At 42.5% G+C, this 27,764-nt stretch overlaps 2 protein-coding genes across 2 annotated transcripts in view; both read left to right on the top strand.

Moving 5' to 3' along the window:
* LOC106560213 (phospholipase B1, membrane-associated) overlaps positions 1 to 1,913 on the top strand; it is a 73,568-nt gene extending 71,655 nt beyond the window's left edge. The window contains exon 16 of the mRNA XM_045705021.2: positions 46 to 1,913. Within this exon, the coding sequence (XP_045560977.1) occupies positions 46 to 159 (114 nt within the window). The 3' untranslated portion in view covers positions 160 to 1,913. The remainder of the gene's footprint in view (positions 1 to 45) is intronic.
* A 6,586-nt stretch (positions 1,914 to 8,499) lies between these two features.
* On the top strand, positions 8,500 to 27,295 carry LOC106601271 (membrane-associated progesterone receptor component 2). The gene is made up of 3 exons (XM_014193723.3): positions 8,500 to 8,859; positions 24,976 to 25,131; positions 25,795 to 27,295. The coding sequence occupies exons 1-3, from the start codon at positions 8,535 to 8,537 to the stop codon at positions 25,890 to 25,892; spliced, it is 579 nt and encodes a 192-aa protein (XP_014049198.2). The 5' UTR covers positions 8,500 to 8,534; the 3' UTR covers positions 25,893 to 27,295.
* Positions 27,296 to 27,764: the final 469 nt, after the last annotated feature.

Below are 27,764 nucleotides of genomic sequence, written 5' to 3'. Positions count from 1 at the left end.
ACATTCACAGCTATCTGTTAATAATGGGGATGTTTTGTGATTTAGGATCATCCTTACATCTACACAAGACCCAGAGCTGTGTCTGCAGGACCACCACTGACCCTCCACATGCCCATGGTCATCCTCCTGCTACTCCTTACAATGTCTGCAATCTACTGATCTACATGACTGTTTCCAATGGGCTGATAATCTACATGACTGTTTCCAATGGTCTGATAATCCACATGACTGTTTCCAATGGGCTGATAATCCACATGACTGTTTCCAATGGGCTGATAATCCACATGACTGTTTCCAATGGTCTGATAATCCACATGACTGTTTCCAATGGGCTGATAATCCACATGACTGTTTCCAATGGGCTGATAATGCACATGACTGTTTCCAATGGGCTGATAATCCACATGACTGTTTCCAATGGGCTGATAATCCACATGACTGTTTCCAATGGGCTGATAATCCACATGACTGTTTCCAATGGGCTGATAATCCACATGACTGTTTCCAATGGGCTGATAATCCACATGACTGTTTCCAATGGGCTGATAATCCACATGACTGTTTCCAATGGGCTGATAATCCACATGACTGTTTCCAATGGGCTACTCTTCATGCAGTCACTGATATACTTTTATTTACAAAGCCATTTTGAGTTTACTACCATTTCATTTTGGCATTTTTATTGTTCAGAAATGTGGTGGGTCGTCTCTTCGTTCGCTGGACTTTATCCTGCTAACTGTTCCAAATGTCCGAACTGAATTTGGTAAAAGGGCTTTTATGTACTCTGCGCCATCGCCTTGGAAACGCCTTACAAAATACTTTTAAACTGGAAGAACTTGGTCCCGATTGGTGTTTTTAAATCACTGATGAATGATCTGGAGACTGATGCCCTGACATGTCAATGTTTTTAATTTGCTGTTTTTGATTTTGTTATACTCTTGTAAATTCTATGGTTTTTATTAGATTACTTGGAGTTTTTCATGTTGTCTGTCTTTAATTGTGTAATGACAAAACGACACTTCATGTTATCTATGGGACCCTTTGGATGATACATTCTGAAATCTTGCTCTGATTTAAGTACACATTTCACCTTCAGAGGTGAATTTATCAAACCTATCACAGTGAAAAAAATGTGTTTTGTTGTTAGGAGCTCTCCTCAAACAATAGCATGGCATTTTTTCACAGTAATAGCTACTATACATTGGACAGTGCAGTTATATTAACAAGAATTTAAGCTTTCAGCCAATATAAGACACTTATATGTACCGACATTTGTTGTTTCTCTTAAATCTGCGATGGTGACATAAGGCGCTGCATGATTTACAACTGTCCCGTTAACGGGATGCCTATCCCTAATGAAACACGGACATGAACAGCGTCTGGACAGGGGGAAAATAACGACATCAATGCTGACACAGGGAACAAACTGAGGAGCAGACAGATATAGAGGTGTAATCAACAAAGTAATGGAGTCCAATATTGCGCAGCTGCGCGTAATGATGGTGACAGCTGTGCGTAATGAAGGGCAGCCTGGAGGCCCTCGAGCGCCAGAGAGGGGGAGCGGGAGCAGGCGTGACACAGGTCAGCTTTGCAATAAATAACTTCAGCCAGACCCCCTTTCACCCGCAGAGGGGAACTGGTGGGGGGTTGACAGCTCACACCCTGTTGTAAATCAAAGACAAGAACATTCAACTATCTCCCTCTTCAAATTCACCAAAGAAATGTGCCTTTGTCTACACAGCCATTTTCCCGCCAAAACTCGAACACTTTCTGAAGAGAATACTGGAACATTATTTCTAACAGAGAACATGGGGAATGGTCAGAGGCGATCTAAAGAATAATAATGTAATTTGGTTGTTATTTTGTGATGTCATTAAAAATGTTATACAGGAAATACTGTAAATTGAAAAGTATACACAGTACATGTATGAAGTCTCCATCCTCTACATTGTGTACGAAATATGAAAAATTATGAAAGTGTTTTTTTGCTAAGAGAGGGATGTGACTGGTAGTGTATTGGAGCCCTGTGCAAGGACCAAGTTAGGCCTTACTGTTGAATTCAGTCTACATGAATTAAGTAGCAAATTATGTTATACACCAATAGAGCTGTAGGCAGGATTATCGTTCAGAGTATGTCTGTGTGTTTCCTTTTGACCCAGATAGCAGGGAAAGATTGACTCCGGTGTTGAATACCTGACAAAGGGTCAGAGTGTGTAGGATGAATTATTACGTTTCCAGAGCTAGGACATAAGAAAAGATATTTGTCGAGTAGTCTCGGCGAGTATTAATTTCCAGAGCTAGGACAAAAGGGCCAGCCGATTTAAGGAAATTTGAGTAATACATTTGTTTGGCCGAAGCGAAGTATTATCTCTCTGTCTATCGCGCTTCAGGAGCGTGAGTAACTTTGAGACGGCGAGTATTTATTTATGTCACCGAGTGTTCCGGTAACGTTGCTAGCAAGAAACGCTGATTGGGTTGAACGTGAGACGTTGTTAATAAACTCCGTTCCCGAATTGAAGGGGACCTTTTTGTGCTTGAAGTAAACATTCTGGTACAAGAACGGCTAGCTTTGCATTAGAGGCTAAGCTAACAAAGAGAGAGAATCCATTCTCCTTTGTTTACAGCGAAATCCTGCGCCTTGTGCGACGGAAGTCCTGCCTTTGCTGGAATCCCGTGTGATTTCAGCTTTCAGGGGTAAGTGACCCCTTATGGTGAAGTAATTATTTTTTGAGAAAAAAAAATCTAATGTGAGGGAAAATGTATTCTCACATCTGTAACAACTGGTTACACTTTATAATATCCAACGAATCTCAACTGATTGGATATCATTGTCTCATTCGATTTAACAAGGAAATTTAAATTGCCAAACAAATCACTAGGTTGATCACTCAGATAAGTTAATTTGTTCCAACGAATGAGACATTTTAAACTTGTCAATCTTAACTTGGATACAACGACGCTTCCAGGTTTATTAACCTCTTGGGGCTAGGTGGGACGCTAGCGTGCCACCCGTGGTGCACTCCATCAACAGCAGGTGCATTTCAAGAGCGGCAAATTTGAATCCAAATAAATGTCAAAATTCAAATTTTTCAAAAATACAACTATGTTACACCATTTGAAAGATAAACATCTCCTTAATCTAACCACGTTTTACGATTTCAAAAAGGTTTTACGGCGAAAGCATAAATTTAGAGTATGTTAGGACAGTACATTTACAAGAGTTGTGTGTAATGTTTTGTCAAGTCAAAGACAGGGTCACCAAAACCATAAAACCAGCTAAAATGATACACTAACCTTTTACAATCTCCATCAGATGACACTCCTAGGACATTATGTTAGACAATGCATGCATTTTTAGTTCTATCAAGTTGATATTTATATCCAAAAACAGCGTTTTACTATGGCATTGATGTTGAGGAAATCGTTTCCCTCCAATAACCGGCAGTCAAGTCAGCGTCACAAATTAAATAATTAAAATTAGAAAACATTGGTAAAATATTATATTGTCATTTAAAGAATTATAGATTTACATCTTTTGAACGCAATCAACTTGCCAGATTTAAAAATAACCTTACTGGGAAATCACACTTTGCAATAATCTGAGCACTGTGCCCAGAAAAATACGCGTTGCGATACAGACTAGACGTCATGTTGGGGAGATCTAAAATCGAAAATACTATGTAAATAATCCATTACCTTTGATTCTCTTCATCAGATGTCACTTCCAGGTATCACAGGTCCATAACGAATGTAGTTTTGTTCAAAAAAGCTCATCATTTATGTCCAAAAATCTCCGTCTCGTTAGCACATGATGTAAGCCAGCCGGACTTCTCGTCATGAACGAGGGGAAAAAATATATTTCCGTTCGTTCAAACATGTCAAACGTTGTATAGCATAAATCATTAGGGCCTTTTTTAACCAGAACATGAATAATATTCAAGGTGGACGAATGCATAGCCTTTTATAACGTATTGGAACGAGGGTACCCAACATGAAGTAGCGCGCCAGGTGTCTAATGGGACATCACCGTTCCATGGCTCTTGTTCGGTCAGATCTCCCTCCAGAAGACTCAAAACACTTTGTAAAGGCTGGTGACATCTAGTGGAAGCAATAGGAAGTGCCAAAATATTCCTAAACCCCTGTGTTTTTCAATGGGATAGGTTTAAAGTCAATACAACACATCAGGTATCCACTTCCTGTCAGAAAATGTCTCAGGGTTTTGCCTGCCAAATGAGTTCTGTTATACTCACAGACACCATTCAAACAGTTTTGGAAACTTTAGAGTGTTTTCTATCCATATATAATAAGTATATGCATATTCTAGTTACTGGGTAGGATTAGTAACCAGATTAAATCGGGTACATTTTTTTTATCCAGACGTGCAAATGCTGCCCCCTAGACCCAACAGGTTAAAGTTTAATTCCCAGATAGCCTATACGGATATGATTAATAATGAACTTTACATTTGTAATAAGTGTTGACAAGCTGAATGCACCAATCTGTCTGCCCCTGACACCCATCCATACCCCACAAGACATTCTACCAGAGGTCTCGTCACAGTCCCCAAGTCCAGAACAGACTATGGGAGGCGCACAGTACTACATAGAGCCATGACTACATGGAACTCTATTCCACATCAGGTAACTGATGCAAGCAGTATAATCAGAAAAAAACAGATAAAAATGCACCTTATGGAACAGCGGGGACTGTGAAGAGACACACACAAAGGTACAGACACATGCATACACATACACATACACACGCTGGACATGCCCACAGATGAGTTCAGATTGGTCTGCCATGTAGCACGCTTCTGTTAATAACATGAGCTGCTCAGTATGTGTAGGTAATCCTTTCTAACAGCTTTTTATATAGACATCACAAAGAACTGCAAAAAACCTCTGTCTCCGGATTACATCTTCAAACTAAGGGCAGCCATGGCATCTGTGACAGAGACGGAGAAGCGTTCATCCATGTATACGGGTAAGAGAGTCTAGCTAGCTACATTTTCAGATATTATACGTTTCTAATGCTGTCAGAAAGTTGTTTTCATTGCAAGTTAAAGCATACTGCTAGCTAGCTAGCTAACGTTACGTGTATGATCTGTGTAGTATTATTATTCATATCTCAATCCATTTGCATTGCTAGATATAGCATAATGTTAGCTAGCTATCTAACGTTGAACCTAACTTTAGCTACCTGTAGATTCATGCAGGGTAGTAACGTTATGAGTTGGGATTATGGTTCATTGTTTAGCTAGCTAGATAAAGGTTTAAACAGAAGACTCCACTATGCAAGTAACCATTTCACTGTACCGTTTACACTTTCTGTATCCTGTGTATGTGACAAATAAACGATGATTTTATTTGATATTGTGTGTGTTTACCAGAGACGGTAATGTGAAGAACAACATGACCTGCACCAAAGTCAAATAAGGATATAACGTTAGGCCAACGAGACTGTGTCCATGTCCTAACATTCTCCGGTAGAATGCCCTGCTTTTATAACCGTATGCTATTTTCTGTAATTAGCTTGCCGTTAACTTGGAAATATTCATCTTGTTGTAAGTTTATTTTCCTGCAATAGTGAATAGAAATTAGCTAAAGTAAAGACGTTACTAACTTAACGTTAGCCAGCTAGCTAACAAGCTAGAAACTAACCAAAACATTGTTTACAAAGTTGCTTTTAGTTGTCTGGTTTGCTAGATTGACATATACTAAGTTCATGTTTAAATGGATGGGTTAATTGGTGTTAAAATACACCAGTTATGCTATTTTGAACAACCAGGCTGCTGATGTCATGTAGCCTGCAGTTTTTGTGTTTACAGTTTTTCATTAGGACAACGACAAGTTTGATGTTGGACGACAATATAATGTTCATGATTTCACTATGACAACTGTCCACAGACATGTCGTTAGATGTAATATAAACAGTCTTGCAATCTTTGGTTGTTTAGTACACTCACACTGTTTAGCACATGGCCTCACGTGAATCCTTAAAGAGAAAGGTGGGGCTAAGGCGTAAGTGCTTGTGAAAAATACTGAATGGGTGTAGACAAAGAAGAGCTCTCCATTAGGTGTACCCAAAACATTTAAGGGCCATTTTCTCAAACGTGAGTTTACAAGTTTATGAACTTTCAAAGCAGAATTACTTTCCCATTGTTCCTGAACTGTAGTGTATGATATACAATTTTTTAGCTCTGAGCCTCTACTTTTATCCATTGTAAAAAATAAAAAAATAAAGATTTTGCTACATAGATCGAGGCGGTCGGTCACATATGAATGCCATCTGTTACTAGCAAGTTATTTATTTCATGAACCTTGTTTGAGGTCGGGGCTCTGTGCAGGCCAGTCAAGTTCTTCCACACTAATCTCAACAAATTATTTCTGTATGGACCTCGCTTAGTGCACAGGGTCATTCTCATGCTGAAACAGGAAAGGGTCTTCCCCAAACTGTTACCACAAAGTTAGAAGCACAGAATAATTGAGAATGTCATTGTATGCTGTAGTGTTAATTTCTCCCTTCACTGTAACTAAGGGGCCTTGCCCACAACATGAAAAACAGCCCCAGACCATTATTCCTCCTCCACCAAACTTTACAGTTAGCATTATGCATTGGGGCAGGTAGCATTCTCCTGGCCACTGCTCCAGAGCGGCGAGCTTGACACCACTCCAGCCAACAATTGGCATTGCGCATGGTGATATTAGGCTTGTCAGTCATGGAAACCCATTTCATGAAGCTCCTGACGAACAGTTATTGTGCTGACGTTGCTTCCAGAGGCAGTTTGGAACTCGGTAGTGAGTGTTGCAACCGAGGACAATCGATTTTTACTCGCAACGCGCTTTAACACTCGACGGTCCCGTTCTGTGAGCTTGTGTGGCCTACCACTTCACGGCTGCGCCGTTGTTGCTCCTAGATGTTTCCACGTCATAATAACAGCACTTACAGTTGACCAGGGCAGAAATTTGACTAACTGACTTGTTGGAAAGGTGGCATCCTATGAAAATGCCACGATGAAAAATACCTGTACTCTTCAGTAAGGCCATTCTACAATGTTTGTTTATGGATATTTCATGGCTGTGTGCTCAATTTTATTCACCTGTCAGCAACAGGTTAGGGTTAGGCCAAATCCACTAATTTGAAGGGGTGTCCACATACTTTTGTATATATAGTGCATGTTAATGTGGGCTATTTTGAGCACTTTTATGGGATTCTTGATTGTTTGTATTGCTTTACTGGGAAGCTTATCAGAAGTAGACATGACAATTTTATTTACAGTGCATTCGGAAAGCATTCAGACCCCTTTAACTTTTCCCACATTTTGTTATGTTTCAGCCTTATTCTAAAATTGATTTTTTTTAATATTCTCATCAATCTACACAGTACCCCATAATGACATCACAGTACCCTATAATGACATCACAGTACCCCATAATGACAAAGTGAAAACAGGTTTTTATGACCAGAAAATGTTTAACTTTTGATGGATAGGTGCCAGCCAACTTTGTCAAGACGGGTCACCACAACGTTTCCCCAGACGACTGGTTCACCAAAGAATATTTATAACTGAACCAAGATAGACCACCACCTGTCGTTTCAAATGGCAATACATTTGTCATAGTGGGCAGAACAAGCAAGAAGTTCGGCACCAGTGCAATAATTCAATTCGCCTTTTTACTCCTTCTAAACAACGCAAAAAAAAAAGTGTACACCTTTGTCAAAGGATTATGTCTACGACACGTAGTCCACTGTTCGTAACAGATTCTAGTTTTGGAAACCAAAAACTGTATTGAGATTAAATTTTTTACCGATGAGAAAATGTGCAGAATTTCGGCCAAAATCCATCTCGTTCCATCTTCTCCCACTGGGCTTCCTGTCACTACCATATTTGGTAGAGAGCGGAAACGCTAACCGGAAGCTTCACATTTAAACATCTGGTGAAATATCTGTCTCTTTGTTATATCTGTGGTTTCACTAAGTGGCTGTTAATGTCAAGTTACGTGAGGTTTAACCCACCAGGTTTACGCTAGTAAATGTCATTGCTACCAACAGCGAAGCTAGCATTGATGGGTTGGGAACACCGCGTTCAATAACTATTAGGAACTGTCAGGGTGAAAAATGCCCTAAAATAAGTCCTGGTTTCCGCTTTTACTTCAAAACTACGGCAACACAGCTAGGACAGAAGGTAATATTATGAAACTGGACTCCATGGCGGATGCAATAAATTGATTTGCATCAGGGGGGGAGAAAAAAAAGCGTTGTTAAATAAAATGCCTACAAACTATTGTTATTTATTTCACAAGAAATACCTGTCCTTAATCCTTACTCTAAATGTGTTTAGTGCCCTTAAGAAACTGCTAATTGCATTCCCTCGCCTAACAAAAAAAAAAAAACACAAATTGTCACTTTTCACTTCAACAAATAGCAATTTTGTCGTGTTGTGTTTGTCCCTGAATTATTGACGCAGGCCAATCATATTGGATGAGGAGCCCCAAATGAGGGGTGTTTTGTGGGTAAAGGAAGCTATCGACAATATGGCGGACGATGGAGACAGGGCGAGTGGAGGGCTGGGGACTTCAGACGACTCGGACTCCTTCAGTCTCGGCGGGATGTTATTAAATTTAACTATTTTAGTTTTACTTGTTACGATCTGCTATGTTATTTATCGACGATGGGGTAAACGGATTGGTACTGACGCCGCTAAACGAAGCGAGGCCTCGTCTCTTCCGAAAATGAGAAGACGGGATTTCACTTTGGAGCAACTTGGGGAATACGATGGACTGCAAAACCCCCGCATCATGATGGCTGTCAATATGAAAGTATTCGATGTTACCACCGGAAAAACGTTTTATGGCCGAGGTAAGAATCCGGTAACGGGAAATAAAACACACTGGATGACCATCGGTTGTTTGTGCGCAATAGTTAGCTTCTACTAGCTCGGTAAAGTTAGCCTGCTAACTAACTCCATTTAAAGCAAGTTAGCAGCTAGCTACCTAAACAGTTAATTTTACTGTTTTTATTTAGCACCGTTAGCCAACTAACTTAGCTGGTTAGTTAGTCTGGCACTGGCTTGTTTAGTTAACTTTTAGTTAGTTTATTCTAGGTTGTAGTTAGACACGTGTGCATGCTTACTGTACTAGTTTAGGTTAGCTGGCTAACGCTAGTTGAGCTAGCTACAAAAGCAACGCTACACTGACGCATGTTAACTAGCTAACGTTACATCACCCAGTTAAAGTATTACGGAAATGTCCACAAAAACCTGCATCAGAGGTTGTTTTAAAAAAAATGTAGTATGCAACTATAGACCTAGCTAGCGTTAGCTAGCTGGTGATTTAATGTTAATGTAACTAGCTAGTTCAAGTTAACTTAGCGTTAACGTTTGCGTTACTTGTTGTTACATAGGTAAGGTACAAATGCAGATTAACTCGTTAGCTAAACAGACTGATTAGCGTTTGCTTCAACGGGGACCAAGAGTAAACTAACGTTAGTTAATTAACGTTAGCTATCTAGCTAGTTATTCCCTAAAGCGTGTCAAAACCCGAGCCCCTGTTAGTTAGTGGTGGGGAGTCGACTCCAAAAGAATCGACTTCTTGTCCGTGGACTCCTATTTCTGGGTGTCAAAGCTTGGAATCGACTCCTAAGATTCAGTATTTTTTGCAGAAGAGGAAACCGTAGTCTACTTGGAACACACTCCCATGTTTCACTGGAGGAAGAGCGAGATGGGAGGGGTAGGCATGTCGGCCACCGGGCAGACCGTCATAACCGGTCAGCAAAAATGGCTCCCGTTTGGCGCAGCGGTCTAAGGCACTGCATCTCAGTGCTAGAGGCCTCACTGTAGACCCTGGTTCGATCCCGGGCTGTATCACAACTGGCCGTGATCGGGAGTCATATAGGGCGGGGCACAATTGGCCCAGCGTTGTCCTGGTTAGGGGAGGCCTGTTAGGCCGTCATTGTAATTAAGAATTTGTTCTTAACTGACTTGCCTTTTTAAACAAAAAATATATAGGCTATCGCAATGCTGTATTTTGCAATTTCTTGGCTTGCAATGACTCGTACAAGTTCACTAATGTAGGGGCTGTCAATGAGTAGGCTGAGCTATTCTACACGCAACAGTCCGAAGACCAAACTGGTGTTTGTCATGGCGACGAGAGGGGCGGGCGAGGGAAAGGGGCGGGCAGGAAAGGGGCGGGCGGGCAGGAAAGGGGCGGGCGAGGGAGAGGGGCGGCGGGAGAGGGGCGGCGGGCGAGGGAGAGGGGCGGGCGAGGGAGGGGAGAGGGGCGGGCGAGGGAGGGGAGCGGGCAGGAAAGGGGCGGGAGAGGGAGAGGGGCGGCGGGCGAGGGAGAGGGGCGGGCGAGGGAGGGGAGAGGGGCGGGCGAGGGAGAGGGGCGGGCGAGGGAGAGGAGCGGGCAGGAAAGGGGCGGGCAGGAAAGGGGCGGGCGAGGGAGAGGGGCGGGCAGGAAAGGGGCGGGAGAGGGGCGGCGGGCGAGGGAGGGGAGAGGGGCGGGCGAGGGAGAGGAGCGGGAGAGGGGCGGGCGAGGGAGAGGAGCGGGCGAGGGAGAGAGTCAGAACCGTGTGCATAGGCTAAATCTTGGTAATCTTGCAATGCCTCAAACTCACCAAAAGTATATTAAAGTATATATTAGGCTATCAATGAGTGTGGCTAAGCAATTCTTCATAGTGCCAGTGGATTGAAGTTGAACGTCACCAAATACATCAGTTTAATTGGGCCTAAATCGTCTTACCTGTGGCTCAGTTGGTAGAGCATGGTGTTTGCAACGCCAGCATGGTGTTTGCAACGCCAGGGTTGTGGGTTCGATTCCCACGGGGGACCAGTACGGAGAAAAAAAATGCATGAAATGTATACATTCACTACTGTAAGTTGCTCTGGATAAGAGCGTCTGCTAAATGACTAAAATGTAAATGTAAATAGCTTATTTAAAGAAACCCTGGCTGGCTGTTGGCGTCCTAGGTCTAGGCTCTCCAACCTCTTCCTGGAAAGCTACCTTCCTGTAGGTTTTCACTACAACCCCAGTTGTAACTAACCTGATTCAGTTCATCAACCAGGTAATTATTTAAATCAGATGCACTAGATTAGTGTTGGAGTGAAAACCTACAGGATGGTGACTCTACACAGACAGGGTTGGAGAGTCCTGTCCGAGGCAATAGATCACAAAGCAGCATACCACTAAACTTTTGGGAAATGGCAAGTTCACTTTCTCATCTGTAAACAGTCAAGTGCAAATACTGTTCAGCTGCTCAAATAGAATGAGGTGCATTGTTATACATTTTACATTTACATTTTAGTCATTTAGCAGACGCTCTGATCCAGAGCGACTTACAGTAGTAAATGCATACATTTCATCCATTTTTTTTTTTTCTTCTCCGTACTGGTCCCCCGTGGGAATCGAACCCACAACCCTGGCGTTGCAAACACCATGCTCTACCAACTGAGCCACACGGGACCCGTGTGGAAGGGCATCTACCATGGATGGATTGCTAAAATGATGATTATGATCACACTTTTAAATGTCATGGGGAGACCGATAGAGTACATTTGGCAGCCAAGCACGAGTTGTCAGTGTAGCGTATTATTGTCTAGACGTGACGTATACAATAAAAACATCCAGGCTTCCGTCACGAGTCAATTTAAATGTGAAAATATTAAGAATTACAGAGGGCAGTTCAGAAGAAAAAAAAACGAATCATGTATGAATCGTCCTCTGGAATAACGCACATGCTTGTATAATAATTACAAAACCAACGTCTAGTAAAAACCTGTCTGAACAGGGCTGTAACATGGCAAAGAATAGGCTTATCAGCGCTGCATCATCCCATGGGATCTGTCAAGGCTGCACACAGCAGAAATATCACAGTTCCTATACATCACCTTCTATATTCAAACAAAAAGCCCTTTCATAGGCAGATGGGCGGTATCATGCTCATGTCAGTCCTTTAAAACGCAGATGTAGTCTTCCTCGTAGGACTCTGTAATAATGAGGTGGGGCTCTGTAATAATGGCTAAATTATCCTACTGATATCTAACGGTTTTGAGATCATATCACGTTAGCTAGCAACGTTAGCTAGCAAAGTTAACCAGCATATTGGTGTTGAGAACAATGTGGCGGAGGCAGCAGCAGAGGGAGGAGATGAGGAAACAGACCTTGACTTATTGTCTAAGGAAAGGGAGGAGAGAGGGAACAGACCTTGACTTATTGTCTAAGGAAAGGGAGGAGATGAGGGAACAGACCTTGACTTATTGTCTAAGGAAAGGGAGGAGAGAGGGAACAGACCTTGACTTATTGTCTAAGGAAAGGGAGGAGAGAGGAAACTCCAACTTAATTATGTCTATAATCCATTGCCTTACTGTTAATGTGCCGGGCTTTACGACTCATCCATATGCTGTATATGTACAGAATTGAGATAGATCATGCTTCTGTTTGACTGTTTGGTTGATAGTCTACTGATTCTGTGAGCACCAATTCTCATGCAACAATTTCACAAATTCGGCTGTTTTTAATCTTTGCTGTAATAAAGTCTTTAGACCAGCCTCTGGTATTATTTATCATTCATTTATTGTTTACACTAGTGATGCACCGATGTGACATTTTTGGCCAATATCCAATATTTTCCTTGCCAAAAAAAACAATACCGATAGAAAAATGTTTTGCGGCCTTTTAAGCATCCTAGTATAGTTAACACACAGGGACGCAGCATCCTAGTATAGTTAACACACACAGGGACGCAGCGGTCTAACACGGAACCCAAACCGGCTGAGCACATGCGCCATCGTGCATAAATGTATGTTGTCCCCCCCACATCAAACGCGATCACAACCCGCAGGTTAAAATATCAAAAACTCTGAACCAATTATATTAATTTGGGGTCAGGTCGAAAAGCATTAAACATGTATGGCAATTTAGCTAGCTAGCTTGCACTTGCTAGGTAATTTGTCCTATTTAGCTAGCTTACTGTTGCTAGCTAATTGGTCCTGGGATATAAACATTGAGTTGTTATTTGACCTGAAATGCACAAGGTCCTCTACTCCACCAATTAATCCACACATAAAACGGTCAACCGAATCATTTCTAGTCTCTCTCCTCCTTCCAGGCTTTTTCTTCTCTTGACTTTATAATGTGATTGGCAATTAGCCAGGTACTTAACAGCTATCTATTTATTTTCATGAACAGAAGTTCAATAGGTGAACAAGTGTCAACCTAGCTAATACTTACAAGGATTCCTAAATCATTGCTAAGAATGAAAATGACTGCAGTTTTTACTGGTCATTGTTTTCAGGCTGGTTGTATTGGTGCTAGCTAGGTACCAAGCTAACGCTAGCTACCCCAGAAGTTGCGGTCGAACAAATAATGCTTTATTACCAGCGCGGTATTGTAAACACATCGTACGTGGACGGTGTTCGCTTGTTTGCTGACATTTTTTTTGTACAGCTTTGACAGTGCTAATGTGTTTTTTGACACGCTAACGGCGTTCCGTAGTATGTATGTCGTGATGCTAATAGCAGTGACGCTATTACTGTGTTACTCCGGTAGGGCAACATCTGAAAAATAGCGCACTTGGTAGTGTGTACCGGTGCTCGACCAGTCGGCGAAAGCCAACATCACCCACGACAGAGAACGGTTGATTGTCAAGGGCAATGAATTCCATTATCTTGGCTTTAATGGATTTCGCCTTTGAGTTGTCACGCTGAAATTTTGACTTGTTGACTTCTCGATCCACACAGCAGACATTGTGGGCTAGTTTAGGAACACTGGGTTGCACGTACAGCACAACACTTTACCTGTACCTTCGTTATATAGGTACGTCAGCTTTGACATCGGGCGTTAAACTAGACATCGGCCGATACCGATGTTGGCATTTGTAGCTAATATCGGCTGATTTACGCTATGTTCACCGATATATCATGCATCCCTAGTTTAGACTGTTCCAAATTGTGAAATTATAACAATAACCCTCCTTTTTCCTTGTTCTACTTATTGTTGACATTATTATAATGATGATAATAATATCATTAGTAGGCTTAGTATAGCAGACTTGTATATCCACCATCAAGCTGTAGGGCTAAGAGCGCATCCTGTTTAGTCTTAACACCTTAACTTACTTGGGCCTAAATTTCAATACTTGCAGTGCATTCGGAAAGTTTTCAGACCTCTTGACTTTTTCCACATTTTGGTAAGTTAGACTTAATCTAAAATAGATCAAATAAAAAAAGAATCCTCATCAATCTACACACAATACCCCGTAATGACGTCGCAATACCCCGTAATGACGTCGCAATACCCCGTAATGACGTCGCAATACCCCGTAATGACGTCGCAATACCCCGTAATGACGTCGCAATACCCCGTAATGACGTCGCAATACCCCGTAATGACGTCGCAAAAAACAGGTACTTTTTTTTGATTGCAAATGTACAGTACCAGTCAAAAGTTTGGACACCTACTCATTCAAGGGTTTTTCTTTTTACTATTTTATACATTTTATAATACAAAATTCAAAGGCACTCGCACATCTGAGCAATCTTTTTGCATGTGCATGGCAACAGTTGAATAAGGATAAAGGAAACCGCACACTGCTCTTGATGGTATCACTGATCTTTAATAAGCTTTACATATCGGCCTCACGGTCTTCCTCTGAGCTTTTGACCTAATGATGACCTAAAACATGACATTTCTATCTTTAGATTTTGTGGTATAGAGAAAGTTAAGATGTCAGACAGGGGAGGTGATATTAATAATACTCTTGAGCAAAAGAGAATGTTTTGGGATTTTCACCCTCCAGACATTATTTCCTAATGGTCTTAATGATGAAATGCCTCTGTGTGTTATGTTGTGAATTTGAAATATGTCCCCATTTCAGATTCCTCTGATGCTTTTCGTACGATGTACCCAATGATTAATGAAAACTTGCTGTGTCCTCATTGTGGTTTTATGGACGTGTTTAATGCGTCTTATTTATACACTTTGTGGTGTTTGTGAAATGCATATTGTTATGTTTGGTAGCACCTATTTATTTTTCCTTCGCCTCCAACCCCTTTCCATGCGTGGAACGGATGTGGGTGGGGCTACATAGGGGTGCTGTTTTTTTTTTTTTTTTTATCGCAAAAGCTCTGAGGAAGGCCGTGAGGCCGATACGTAAAGCTTATTAAATATCAGTGATACTATCAAGAGTGCGGTTTCCTTTTTCCTTCATTTTATAATAATAGGGAAGACGACTATGAAATAACACATTGCATCGTGTAGTAACCAAAAAAGTTATTTTAGATTCTTCAAAGTTGCCACCCTTTGCCTTGTTGACAGCTTTGCACACGCTTGGCATTCTCTCAACCAGCTTCACCTGGAATACTTTTCCAACAGTTTTGAAGGAGTTCCCACATATGCTGAGCACTTGTTGGCTGCTTTTCCTTGACTCCGCGGTCCAACTCATCCCAAACCATCTCAATTGGGTTGAGGTCAGGTGATTGTGGAGTCCAGGTCATCTGATGCAGCACTCCATCACCCTCCTTGGTCAAATAGCCCTTACACAGCCTGGTGGTGTGTTGGGTCATTGTCCTGTTGAAAAACAAATGATAGTCCCACTAAGCCCAAACCAGATGGGATTATGTATCGCTGCAGAATGCTGTGGTAGCCATGCTGGTTAAATGTGCCTTTTTAATTCTAAATAAATCACTGACAATATCACCAGCAAAGCACCATCACACCTCCTCCTCCATGCTTCACGGTGGGAACCACACATGCAGAGAGAGAGTAGGTGAACAAATTGTCTCACGAAGACACGGTGGTTGGAACCAAAAATCTGGACTCATCAGACCAAAGGACAGATTTCCACCGGTCTAATGTCCATTGCTCGTGTTTCTTGGCCCAAGCAAGTCTCTTCTTCTTATTGGTGTCCTTTAGTAGTGGTTTCTTTGCAGCAATTTGACCATGAAGGCCTGATTCACGCAGTCTCCTCTGAACAGCTGTTGAGATGTGTCTGTTACTTGAACTCTGTGAAGCATTTATTTGGGCTGCTATCTAAGGTGCCGTTAACGCTACTGAACTTATCCTCTCCAGCAGAGGTAACTCTGGGTCTTCCTTTCCTGTGGCGGTCCTCATGAGAGCCAGTTTCATCATAGCGCTTGATGGTTTTTGTGACTGCACTTGAAGATACTTTCAAAGTTCTTGAAATTTTCCAGATTGACTGACCTTCATGTCTTAAAGTAATGATGGACTGTCATTTCTCTTTGCTTGAGCTGTTTTTGCCATAATATGGACTTGGTCTTTTACCAAATAGGGGTGGTATACAGAAGATAGCCCTACCTTGTCACAACACAACTGATTGGCTCAAACGCATTAAGAAGGAAAGAAATTACACAAATTCACTTAACAAGGCACACCTGTTAATTGAAATGCATTCCAGATGATGGAAGCTGGTTGAGAGAATGCCAAGAGTGTGCAAAGCTGTCGTCAAGGCAAAGGGTGGCTACTTCGAAGAATATAAAACATATTTTGTTTAGGACTTTTCTAGTTACTACTATGATTCTATATGTGTTATTTCATAGATTTGATGTCTTCACTATTATTCTACAATGTAGAAAATAGTCAAAATTTGAAGAAAAACCCTTGAATGAGTAGGTGTCAACTTTTTACTGTATTCGGGATGAAACAGTTACCAGTTTCACAATAAACCACGGTAAAATTCCCGACGGTTAGTATTACTGTTTCAAATTTTAATTATCATTAAAACCGTGTTTGATTACCGCGGTTTGAAAAACTCACTGTAAATACTGTCCAGCATCAACCGAAGTTAGCAACAGTCTGATGCAGCTGCAACGCGGGGTTTGTTTTGTGTGGAAACACGGCGGGAGGCAGCGACAGCGCTCAGGAGGTTTTTTAGCCTTCTAAGAGGACTACATCTGAAGTGTGGTCGTATTTTGGGTTTTTACAAGAGTGCTGAGGGAAACTTAAATCGAAGATGGTCACCCTGTCTGCAGAACATGCAACAAAAAAAAATGAAAATCTCTGCGAAAGAGGACAACAACTCATCTCTCGAGTCATTTTTTTTGTGACCATCATCCACAACTTTATAGCGAATGCAAAGTAAGTTAATTTAACTCCATGCATGATGTGGGGGACTTGGGAACGGGGGAAAATGTCATGGTTTGTCCGTCTAACTTACTAATAGCTTGTCAATGTAAACTGAAGCTTCCAGTCTTACCTACTCTTGTAAAAACACTGCACGTCGTTCTGCTGCTGTACGAGTCGTGTGTCTGCAGACTCTATTCGCCAACACGTGATGTAGTTTAGTCACCCAACCTACATATTTTATTCATTTAAAATCCTTCAGTCGTCGACTTGGTTGTAAAAAGTGTTCCAACAGGAGAATCACTGTATACTCCTGTACAAAGACTCCTGTATTTATGTCAAATTGTTGGGCTCATTGCAGTTAATCGCCGTCTTAAGACTCATTTTGTATTTATGTAAATCTTGCATGGGGTCATTTTGCATATACTCAAATGCAACACAGAAGAAAGACGTGAGTTAATAATTATAAATGTAACAATAATATATTTTCTATTCTCTTGTTTACAGAGTGGGCGTGCTGCAGGCAAACCCAGTGACGCTACTGGTCCATCTACAGTTGTGACACAGACACTAGACCAAGTGTTTTAAAAGGCAGGCTGCAACCAAGTGTTTTAAAAGGCCGGCTGCAACCAAGTGTTTTAAAAGGCAGGCTGCAACCAAGTGTTTTAAAAGGCCGGCTGCAACCAAGTGTTTTAAAAGGCAGGCTGCAACCAAGTGTTTTAAAAGGCCGGCTGCAACCAAGTGTTTTAAAAGGCCGGCTGCAACCAAGTGTTTTAAAAGGCAGGCTGCAACCAAGTGTTTTAAAGGCCGGCTGCAACCAAGTGTTTTAAAAGGCCGGCTGCAACCAAGTGTTTTAAAAGGCCGGCTGCAACCAAGTGTTTTAAAAGGCCGGCTGCAACCAAGTGTTTTAAAAGGCCGGCTGCAACCAAGTGTTTTAAAAGGCCGGCTGCAACCAAGTGTTTTAAAAGGCCGGCTGCAACCAAGTGTTTTAAAAGGCCGGCTGCAACCAAGTGCTGGTAATTTTGTTTGTTTGTTTGTTTGATTTGCTTACTTAAGGTTGTTGATTAAAACCTGCACTAGGGAACCTTACCTCTCATGGCCACATGGTGTCATCTTTAATGTTTATGCACACAAAAAGTGCAGTGCTGCTAATTTTGTTGGTTTTCAATAGAAAACGGGTGAAATTTCAGTGTATCAGTACTTTTTGAACATTTCCAGCACATTAACAATACCGTGATAGTACTGATAGTACTGATAACGTGATGATACTGATAGTACTGATAACGTGATGATACTGATAACGTGATGATACTGATAACGTGATGATACTGATAGTACTGATAACGTGATGATACTGATAACGTGATAGTACTGATGATACTGATAGTACTGATAACGTGATAGTACTGATGATACTGATAGTACTGATAACGTGATAATACTGAGTACTGATAACGTGATAATACTGATAGTACTGATAGTACAGTACTGATAACATGATAGTACTGATAACACTGATAACGTGATAATACTGATAGTACTGATAACGTGATAATACTGATAGTACTGATAACGTGATAATACTGATAGTACTGTTGTGTCTTTGGCTATGCCGGATTAACCTGTTGGGGATAGGGGGCAGTATTGACACGGCTGGATAAAAAACATACCCGATTTTAATCTGGTTACTACTCCTACCCAGTAACTAGAATATGCATATAATTATTGGCTTTGGATAGAAAACACCCTAAAGTTTCTAAAACTGTTTGAATGGTGTCTGTGAGTATAACAGAACTCCTATGGCAGGCCAAAACCTGAGAAGATTTCAAGCAGGAAGTGGCCTGTCTGAGAAGTAGTGTTTCATCTTGGCTCTTTTTATTGAAGACTCAGGATCTGTGCAATAACGTGACACTTCCTACGTCTTCCATAGGGTCTCAGAGCCCGGGAAAACGTTGAACGATATCGAGGCAGACTCTGGCTTGCCAACACTTTATCGCTTTTGGCAAGTGGCCACTCAGAGTACTATGGGCTTAGGCGCGTGCCCGCTTCGACCGAATGCTTTCTTTTCCTTTGTCTGTTTATCTAAACGCAGATTCCCGGTCGGAATATTATCGCTAAAATTGATTTTAAACAGCGGTTGACATGCTTCGAAGTACGGTAATGGAATATTTAGAATTCTTTTGTCACGAATTGCGCCATGCTCGTCACCCTTATTTAGCCTTTAGGATAGTGTATAGAACGCACGAACAAAACGCCGCTGTTTGGATATAACGATGGATTATTTTGGACCAAACCAACATTTGTTATTGAAGTAGAAGTCCTGGGAGTGCATTCTGACGAAGACAACAAAGGTAAGAACATTTTTCTTATAGTAAATCTGACTTTGATGAGTGCTAAACCTGCTGGGTGTCTAAATAGCTAGCCCTGTGATGCCGGGCTATCTACTGAGAATATTGCAAAATGTGCTTTCACCGAAAAGCTATTTTAAAATCGGACATATCGAGTGCATAGAGGAGTTCTGTATCTATAATTCTTAAAATAATTGTTATGCTTTTTGTGAACGTTTATCGTGAGTAATTTAGTAAATTCACCGGCAGTGTTCGGTGGGAATGCTAGTCACATGCTAGTCACATGCTAATGTAAAAAGCTGGTTTTTGATATAAATACGAACTTGATTGAACAAAACATGCATGTATTGTATAACATAATGTCCTAGGGTTGTCATCTGATGAAGATCATCAAAGGTTAGTGCTACATTTAGCTGTGGTTTGGGTTTATGTGACATTATATGCTAGCTTGAAAAATGGGTGTCTGATTATTTCTGGCTCGGTACTCTGCTGACATAATCTAATGTTTTGCTTTCGTTGTAAAGCCTTTTTGAAATCGGACAGTGTGGTTAGATTAACGAGAGTCTTGTCTTTAAATAGCTGTAAAATAGTCATATTTTTGAAAAATTGAAGTAATAGCATATCTAAGGATTTGAATAACGCGCCACAGGATTCAACTGGCTGTTGAGTAGGTAGCCCATAGAGGTTAAGTGATATGACATGGTATTCTATAAAATCCTTTCTCTGTAATTAATATTACCTGATTAAGCTAATCATGTAAATGTAATTAACTAGAAAGTCGGGGCACCACGGAAGAACGTTTATAGAGCCGTTATCTTCCGAATAAACTCTTAAAATACTTTGTAATATTTTACATCGATAGCAGTCAATATTAACCCTTATCTTATTTTCAGTCTCATAATGAAAGTTGTAAATTCTTGGCTATCTTCACGAACCCTGGCTAACAAGTTGAATCAGCAATACCAAATTGGGTTTAATTATTTATTTACCAAATACATTTACATTTAAGTCATTTAGCAGACGCTCTTATCCAGAGCGACTTACAAATTGGTGCATTCACCTTTATAATATCCAGTGGAACAACCACTTTACAATAGTGCATCTAAATCTTTTAAGGGGGGGTTAGAAGGATTACTTTATCCTATCCCAGGTATTCCTTAAAGAGGTGGGGTTTCAGGTGTCTCCGGAAGGTGGTGATTGACTCCGCTGTCCTGGCGTCATGAGGGAGCTTGTTCCACCATTGGGGTGCCAGAGCAGCGAACAGTTTTGACTGGGCTGAGCGGGAACTGTGCTTCCTCAGAGGTAGGGAGGCAAGCAGGCCAGAGGTGGATGAACGCAGTGCCCTTGTTTGGGTGTAGGGCCTGATCAGAGCCTGAAGGTACGGAGGTGCCGTTCCCCTCACAGCTCCGTAGGCAAGCACCATGGTCTTGTAGCGGATGCGAGCTTCGACTGGAAGCCAGTGGAGAGAGCGGAGGAGCGGGGTGACGTGAGAGAACTTGGGAAGGTTGAACACCAGACGGGCTGCGGCGTTCTGGATGAGTTGTAGGGGTTTAATGGCACAAGCAGGGAGCCCAGCCAACAACGAGTTGCAGTAATCCAGACGGGAGATGACAAGTGCCTGGATTAGGACCTGCGCCGCTTCCTGTGTGAGGCAGGGTCGTACTCTGCGAATGTTGTAGAGCATGAACCTACAGGATTGGGTCACCGCCTTGATGTTAGTGGAGAACGACAGGGTGTTGTCCAGGGTCACGCCGAGGCTCTTAGCACTCTGGGAGGAGGACACAAGGGAGTTGTCAACCGTGATGGCGAGATCATGGAACGGGCAGTCCTTCCCCGGGAGGAAGAGCAGCTCCGTCTTGCCGAGGTTCAGCTTGAGGTGGTGATCCGTCATCCACACTGATATGTCTGCCAGACATGCAGAGATGCGATTCGCCACCTGGTTGTCTAATCACACAGAATTACAAATACACCGAATACAAATGATGTCATACATGATGGCTGGTTACACAAAGGAAAGGGGGTTGGGCTTGAATGAAAGAGCGGGAAGATTTAGGAACACAGAAACAGCAGCTATGCTATCGTAAATACATTATCTTATGCATTCTAAATTACCGCCCATTTGGAAAAGGAAAATGCAATAAATATTTACTCTGAGCTGCGCTTCAGTAGATTGGTCGTAGATGCTGGCCGGGTTGGCCAACAGATCTTCCTGTCCTCGGAAGAATGTCTCTGGTGGTCAATTGGATACGTGGTGGTATCTTCGTCCATCTGTTAGACTGGATCCGTCGTCCGTCCTTTCCTAGCCCCCGTCTACAGCGGCCGCTGCTAACTCAACGGCTAGGAAGTATCACTTCTGTAGTGAATAAGCTCAAAGTTCATACCATTCGCCACCAAAGCTCACGCCGAGGTTGGCTTAGTTCTGTACTTGACGTGTGTCCTTCTAACGTAGAGGCTGCAGCCCTCCCGTACTGGAACAACCTGGTTATCTTTTCGTCAAAGGCTTATATAGTGGAGAGGGGGGAAGGATGTGTTTCATCGTTTATAACCCCTGCCTCTTCACAGGGGTGGGCCACTGATCAAGCAGGGCACTTTCCTTATGAAAACCCAATTCTCTCATTTGGAAGCTAAAATTACATTTAATCTCCTAACAAACAATTTCAATATCAAACATTTCAATTGCATAACAATTCCATGTTACTCTGATAACTAGAGGGTGTATACTTTCTCAGGTACAGTTTATGTCGTCCTGTCATCAGTCATAATGTCTCAGATGACAACCGAACTGACATCCATACTCATTACGTTCCAACGCATATTTCCAACTGGTTCTATTACCAAAATATGGTTCCTTTCCCCCATTTGTTTGATGTTCCCAGACTCTCTATATTTAACACAGGCTATTCAAGTCCTTCAGTAGGGTCAGAGAGGGGAAGGGAGAAAGGTATTTATGGGGGGGGGGGGGTCATAAACCTTACCCACAGGCCAACGTCATGACAGTGCTGATGGTACTGATAACGTGATAATACTGATAACACTGATAGTACTGATAACCGTGATAGTACTGATAACGTGATAATACTGATAGTACTGATAACCGTGATAGTACTGATAACGTGATAATACTGATAACACTGATAGTACTGATAACACGTGATAGTACTGATAACGTGATAATACTGATAACATTGATAGTACTGATAACACTGATAGTACTGATAACGTGATAATACTGAGGTACTGATAACGTGATAATACTGATAGTACTGATAACCGTGATAATACTGATAGTACTGATAACCGTGATAATACTGATAGTACCGTGATAACGTGATAACACTGATAGTACTGATAACCGTGATAATACTGAGTACTGATAACGTGATAATACTGATAGTACTGATAACCGTGATAGTACTGATAACCGTGATAGTACTGATAACCGTGATAGTACTGATAACCGTGATGGTACCGATAGTACGTGATAACGTGATACGTACTGGATGGTACTGATAACGTGATAATGTGATGGTACTGATAACCGTGATGGTACTGATAGTACTGATAACCGTGATAATTTGTCACTATAGTCGTGATATGAAATGTTCTTTCCGTTTCATCTCTATACTGTTATGTAAATAAGGTATCTTTTTTATATTTAAGTATTCAGACCCTTTGCTATGAGACTCGAAAATTGAGCTCAGGTGCATCTTGTTTCCATTGATCATCCTTGAGATGTTTCTACAACTTGATTGGAGTCCACCTGTGGTAAATTCAATTGATTGGACATGATTTGGAAAGGCACACACCTGTTTATATAAGGTCCCACAGTTGACAGTGCATGTCAGAGCAAAAACCAAACCATGAGGTCGAAGGACTTGTCCGTAGAGATCCAAGACGACAGGATTGTGCAGCATTGACGGTCCCCAGTGGCCTCCATCATTCTTAGATGGAAGAAGTTTGGAACCACCAAGACTCTTCCTAGAGCTGGCCGCTCGGCCAAACTGAGCAATCGGGGGAGAAGGGCCTGGGTCCGGGAGGTGACCAAGAACCCGATGGTCACTCTGACAGAGCTCCAGAATTCCCCTGTGGAGATGGGAGAACCTTCCAGAAGGACAACCATCTCTGCAGCACTCCACCTATCGGGCCAGACGGAAGCAACTTCTCAGTTAAAGGCACATGACAGCCCGCTTGGAGTTTGCCAAAAGGCACCTGAATGACTCAGACCATGAGATTCAAGATTCAGTGAAGCATGGTGGTGGCAGTATCATGCCTGCCAGGATTCTTTTCAGCGGCATGGACTGGAAGACTAGTCAGGTTTGAGGGAAAGATTAACAGAGAAAAGTACAGAGATCCTTGATAAGAACCTGCTCACGACCTTAGACTTGGGCGAAGGTTCACCTTCCAACAGGACAACACAGCCAAGACAACGCAGGAGTGGCTTCGGGACAAGTCTCTGAATGTCCTTGAGTGGCCCAGCCAGAGCCCGGACTTGAACCCAATCGAACATCTCTGGAGAGACCTGAAAATAGCTGTGCAGCGACGCTCCCCATCCAACCTGACAGAGCTTGAGAGGAACTGCAGAGAAGAATGGGAGAAACTCACCAAATACAGGTGTGACGGGCTTATAGCGTCATACCCAAGAAGACTCAAAGCTGTAATCGCTGCCAAAAGTGCATCAAAGTACTGAATACTTAAGTAATCAGACAGTGTTTTTGCGTTCTGATTATTGGGTAGATTCAGGGGGGTTCATCCGTTTCAGATTAAAGCTGTAATGTAACAAAATGTGGAAAAAGGGAAGAGGTCTGAATACTTTCCCAATGCACTGTATATTCATTTATTTAGTATTTTCTTTGTTAGACATAAGACTAACACGGAAATCGGCTCCAAGTGATTTTTAATTTTGGAACTCTGTAACCAAGTATTTCCATGTGATCGTATGCAAATGTAAGCAAGGTTTGAAATTAAAACATAATCAAATATCTGTTTGGCTTCTTGCGGTCAATTTGCAGTCTACAAATTATTTGTAATTATGTTCGGTCCCCCCGACCTTCCTTCTACGCAAGAAATCATTCCACGACTGGATCGAGTTGAGGATCCCTGCTACAGACGGTCCGTGGTAGTGGGGGATCCCTGCTACAGACGGTCCGTGGTAGTGGGGGATCCCTGCTACAGACGGCCCGTGGTAGTGGGGGATCCCTGCTACAGACGGCCCGTGGTAGTGGGGGATCCCTGCTACAGACGGCCCGTGGTAGTGGGGGATCCCTGCGACAGACGGCCCGTGGTAGTGGGGGATCCCTGCTACAGACGGCCCGTGGTAGTGGGGGATCCCTGCGACAGACGGCCCGTGGTAGTGGGGGATCCCTGCGACAGACGGCCCGTGGTAGTGGGGGATCCCTGCGACAGACGGCCCGTGGTAGTGGGGGATCCCTGCGACAGACGGCCCGTGGTAGTGGGGGATCCCTGCGACAGACGGCTGTTTATAGAACTGAACCATACAGTTAAATTCAGTAGGTATATATTCTGTTTACTGAACTGTCTCTCTCCTACAGACGGTCCATATGGTATCTTTGCGGGCCGGGATGCATCGAGGGGTCTGGCCACGTTCTGTTTGGAGAAAGATGCCCTGAGGGAGGAGTATGATGACCTGTCGGATCTCAACGCTGTTCAGATGGAGTCAGTCAGAGAGTGGGAGAGGCAGTTCATGGGTAAGCTGTATGAACAATATGTAGGATACAGGGCCTAAAACACCTGCCAAAATGCGGGTAGATTTTGCCGTTGGCGGCTAAGAATGTCTAATTCACCAGCCATGGCAGGTAGTCACACTCAGGCCTTTACAGTGTGAGCAGAGTAAATGCTGCAGTAGCTGTTTTCAAAAGTATTTCTGCCATTTTGTTTCATGCTGGTAATGGACAATCTGAATCCTACCATTTATAGCTATCCCACCTCACGCAGCAAAGCTAGGGGGCTGTGTGCACTGAATGAAATGCTGCTGAAAGATTTTAGAAGCAATGTGCACAGGCATAAAAGTTTGTCTAATTTACTCGAATGTCTACCAAAGTGAGACTTTGTCCTTTTTGTGTTTTGGCTATTTAAACATTGTTTTGTTCACAAGCCAGGTTGGTTTGCATCTATTGCTAGCAAAGAGACATAGGCACACATGACAGGAATTTCCCCGTTACCAAGGTAACCTTAAAGGGCCAGCTGAATGTTTTGTCTGATATTTTGATCGAAAGACTCAGGTCAGAGTATTACATTTAAATTGAGCAATATACCACATTACTTTGTTTTAGGCCCTGGTAGGATATATGTTGGTGCTCGATTTAGAGTGTAATGTGGTTTTATTTGACCCTTGTGATCTCTCATTTCAGAAAAATACGATTATGTTGGTCGGCTGTTAAAGCCCGGGGATGAGCCGTCAGAATACACGGATGAGGAGGACATCAAGGACCACCTGAAACATGACTGAACTGTTGCCCTGTTCTGTTCACACCACCAACCAAAGCCTTGACCCAAACAGCTGACAGCATCTGTACCCCCCACACCCCCTCTTCCCCCCCCCCCCCCCCCCCTCTCAAGCCCCCTCCTTCGCTCCCTCTCAAGCCCCCTCCTTCGCTTCCCTCTCAAGCCCCCTCCTTCGCTTCCCTCTCAAGCCCTAATTTTCCTCTGGTTGGATAGCCCAGTCCTGGATGGCCCAGTCCTGGATGGCCCAGTCCTGGATGGCCCAGTCCTGGATGGCCCAGTCCTGGATGGCCCAGTCCTGGATGGCCCAGTCCTGGATGGCCCAGTCCTGGATGGCCCAGTCCTGGATAGCCCAGTCCTGGCCTGACTCCTCACCATACAGATCACCACTAACAGAAATGAGTGATGAAACTGTTTCAGGGGGATTTGAATGACATTAACTTGTCTTTGTGCTGTTAGAATATTTGAAAAAGGAAAAACAACATTTTTATAGAATTTTCCTTACTATGTCCCTGTTGTGTAAATGTGAACAGAGGCATAAAGGTCTCGACAAACCATTTCTGTATGGACCTTGCTTTGTGCCCGGGGGCATTGTCATGCTGAAACCGATAAGGTCCTTGCCACAACATATTTAGAATCACGATTGATTGATTGATTGATTGATTGATTGATTGATTGATTGATTGATTGATTGGGAATACAAAGGGAAGGACTGCTGACAAAGTTCTAATCAATCAACTGTTTCTAAACCACGCTACTGGATGTTGGTATCATCATCCCCAGGACATGAAATGGTCAAAGTGTTAATTGTGCCTTATTGTTTTTGTTTTTTATATATACTACTAAAATCCTGTCTAACAAAAAAAGAAGGGGGTGGGGGTGGTGGAAACTATTCTGCCCATGATGTTTATTGGTTTTCTTGGAGGTGCTATAGAAAGCGGTTCATCTTCTTGGGAAGTTGTATAGACTAGTTTCCTTTTTTTAAAGCCATCAGTCGAAGGCATGCTTTGGTCTGTCACACTGACTGGCAGAGACTCCACGCATCACTACCTTGTATATAGACCTCTCTTGCTGTCCTATTGATGTAGGTAATGGACTCCATATTGCTGGGTTGTGTTTTTCCTTTTTAGTTTTTTTGTTTGTTGCTGAGGTTCTTTTTAAACGTGGGTGAATGTTGAAAGGGTTGTGGTGTGGGACGGGGACGGGATCAGGGACGGGATCGGGGACGGGATCGGGGAATGTTCACATTTGGGAGAGAAGTTGCTTATCTTGTAAATATATCTATCATTTTATGAAAGCATGTGCGTCAATGTTGAGCAATGCTGAATTCCCACCATGTCATGTATTTAATGTTGGGTATATGTCTGCAGAGAGAGACGGGCATGCATAATAAAGTGATTTGGTTAATAATTCATGTCCGAGTTATTTCATTCCAGACAGAAGTATTTACACTACCGGTCAAAAGTGTTAAAACACCTTGTCAGTCAAGGGTTTATCTTTTTTTTACTATTTTCTACATAGTTGATGTTTTCACTATTTTATTCTACAATGAAATCATGTAGTAACCAAAAAAGGGTTAAATCAATCAAAATATATATTTAAGATTCTTCAAATGGCCACCCTTTGCCTTGATAGCTTTGCACACTCTTATTCTCTCAACCAGATTCACCTGGAATGCTTTTCCAATGGTCTTGAAGGAGTTCCCACATATGCTGAGCACTTGTTGTCTGCTTTTCCTTGACTCCGCGGTCCAACTCATCCCAAACCATCTCTATTGGGTTGAGGTCGGGGGATTGTGGAGGCCATTTCCTCTGATGCAGCACTCCATCACTCTCCTTGGTAAAATAGCCCTTACACAGCCTGGAGGTGTGTTGGGTCA

This window comes from Salmo salar, chromosome 01, assembly GCF_965601325.2.
Source record: "Salmo salar chromosome 01, fSalSal1, whole genome shotgun sequence".
NCBI lineage: Eukaryota > Metazoa > Chordata > Actinopteri > Salmoniformes > Salmonidae > Salmo > Salmo salar.
The sequence above is the reverse complement of the archived record's forward strand: the minus strand, read 5'-3'. Positions and strand labels throughout refer to the sequence as shown.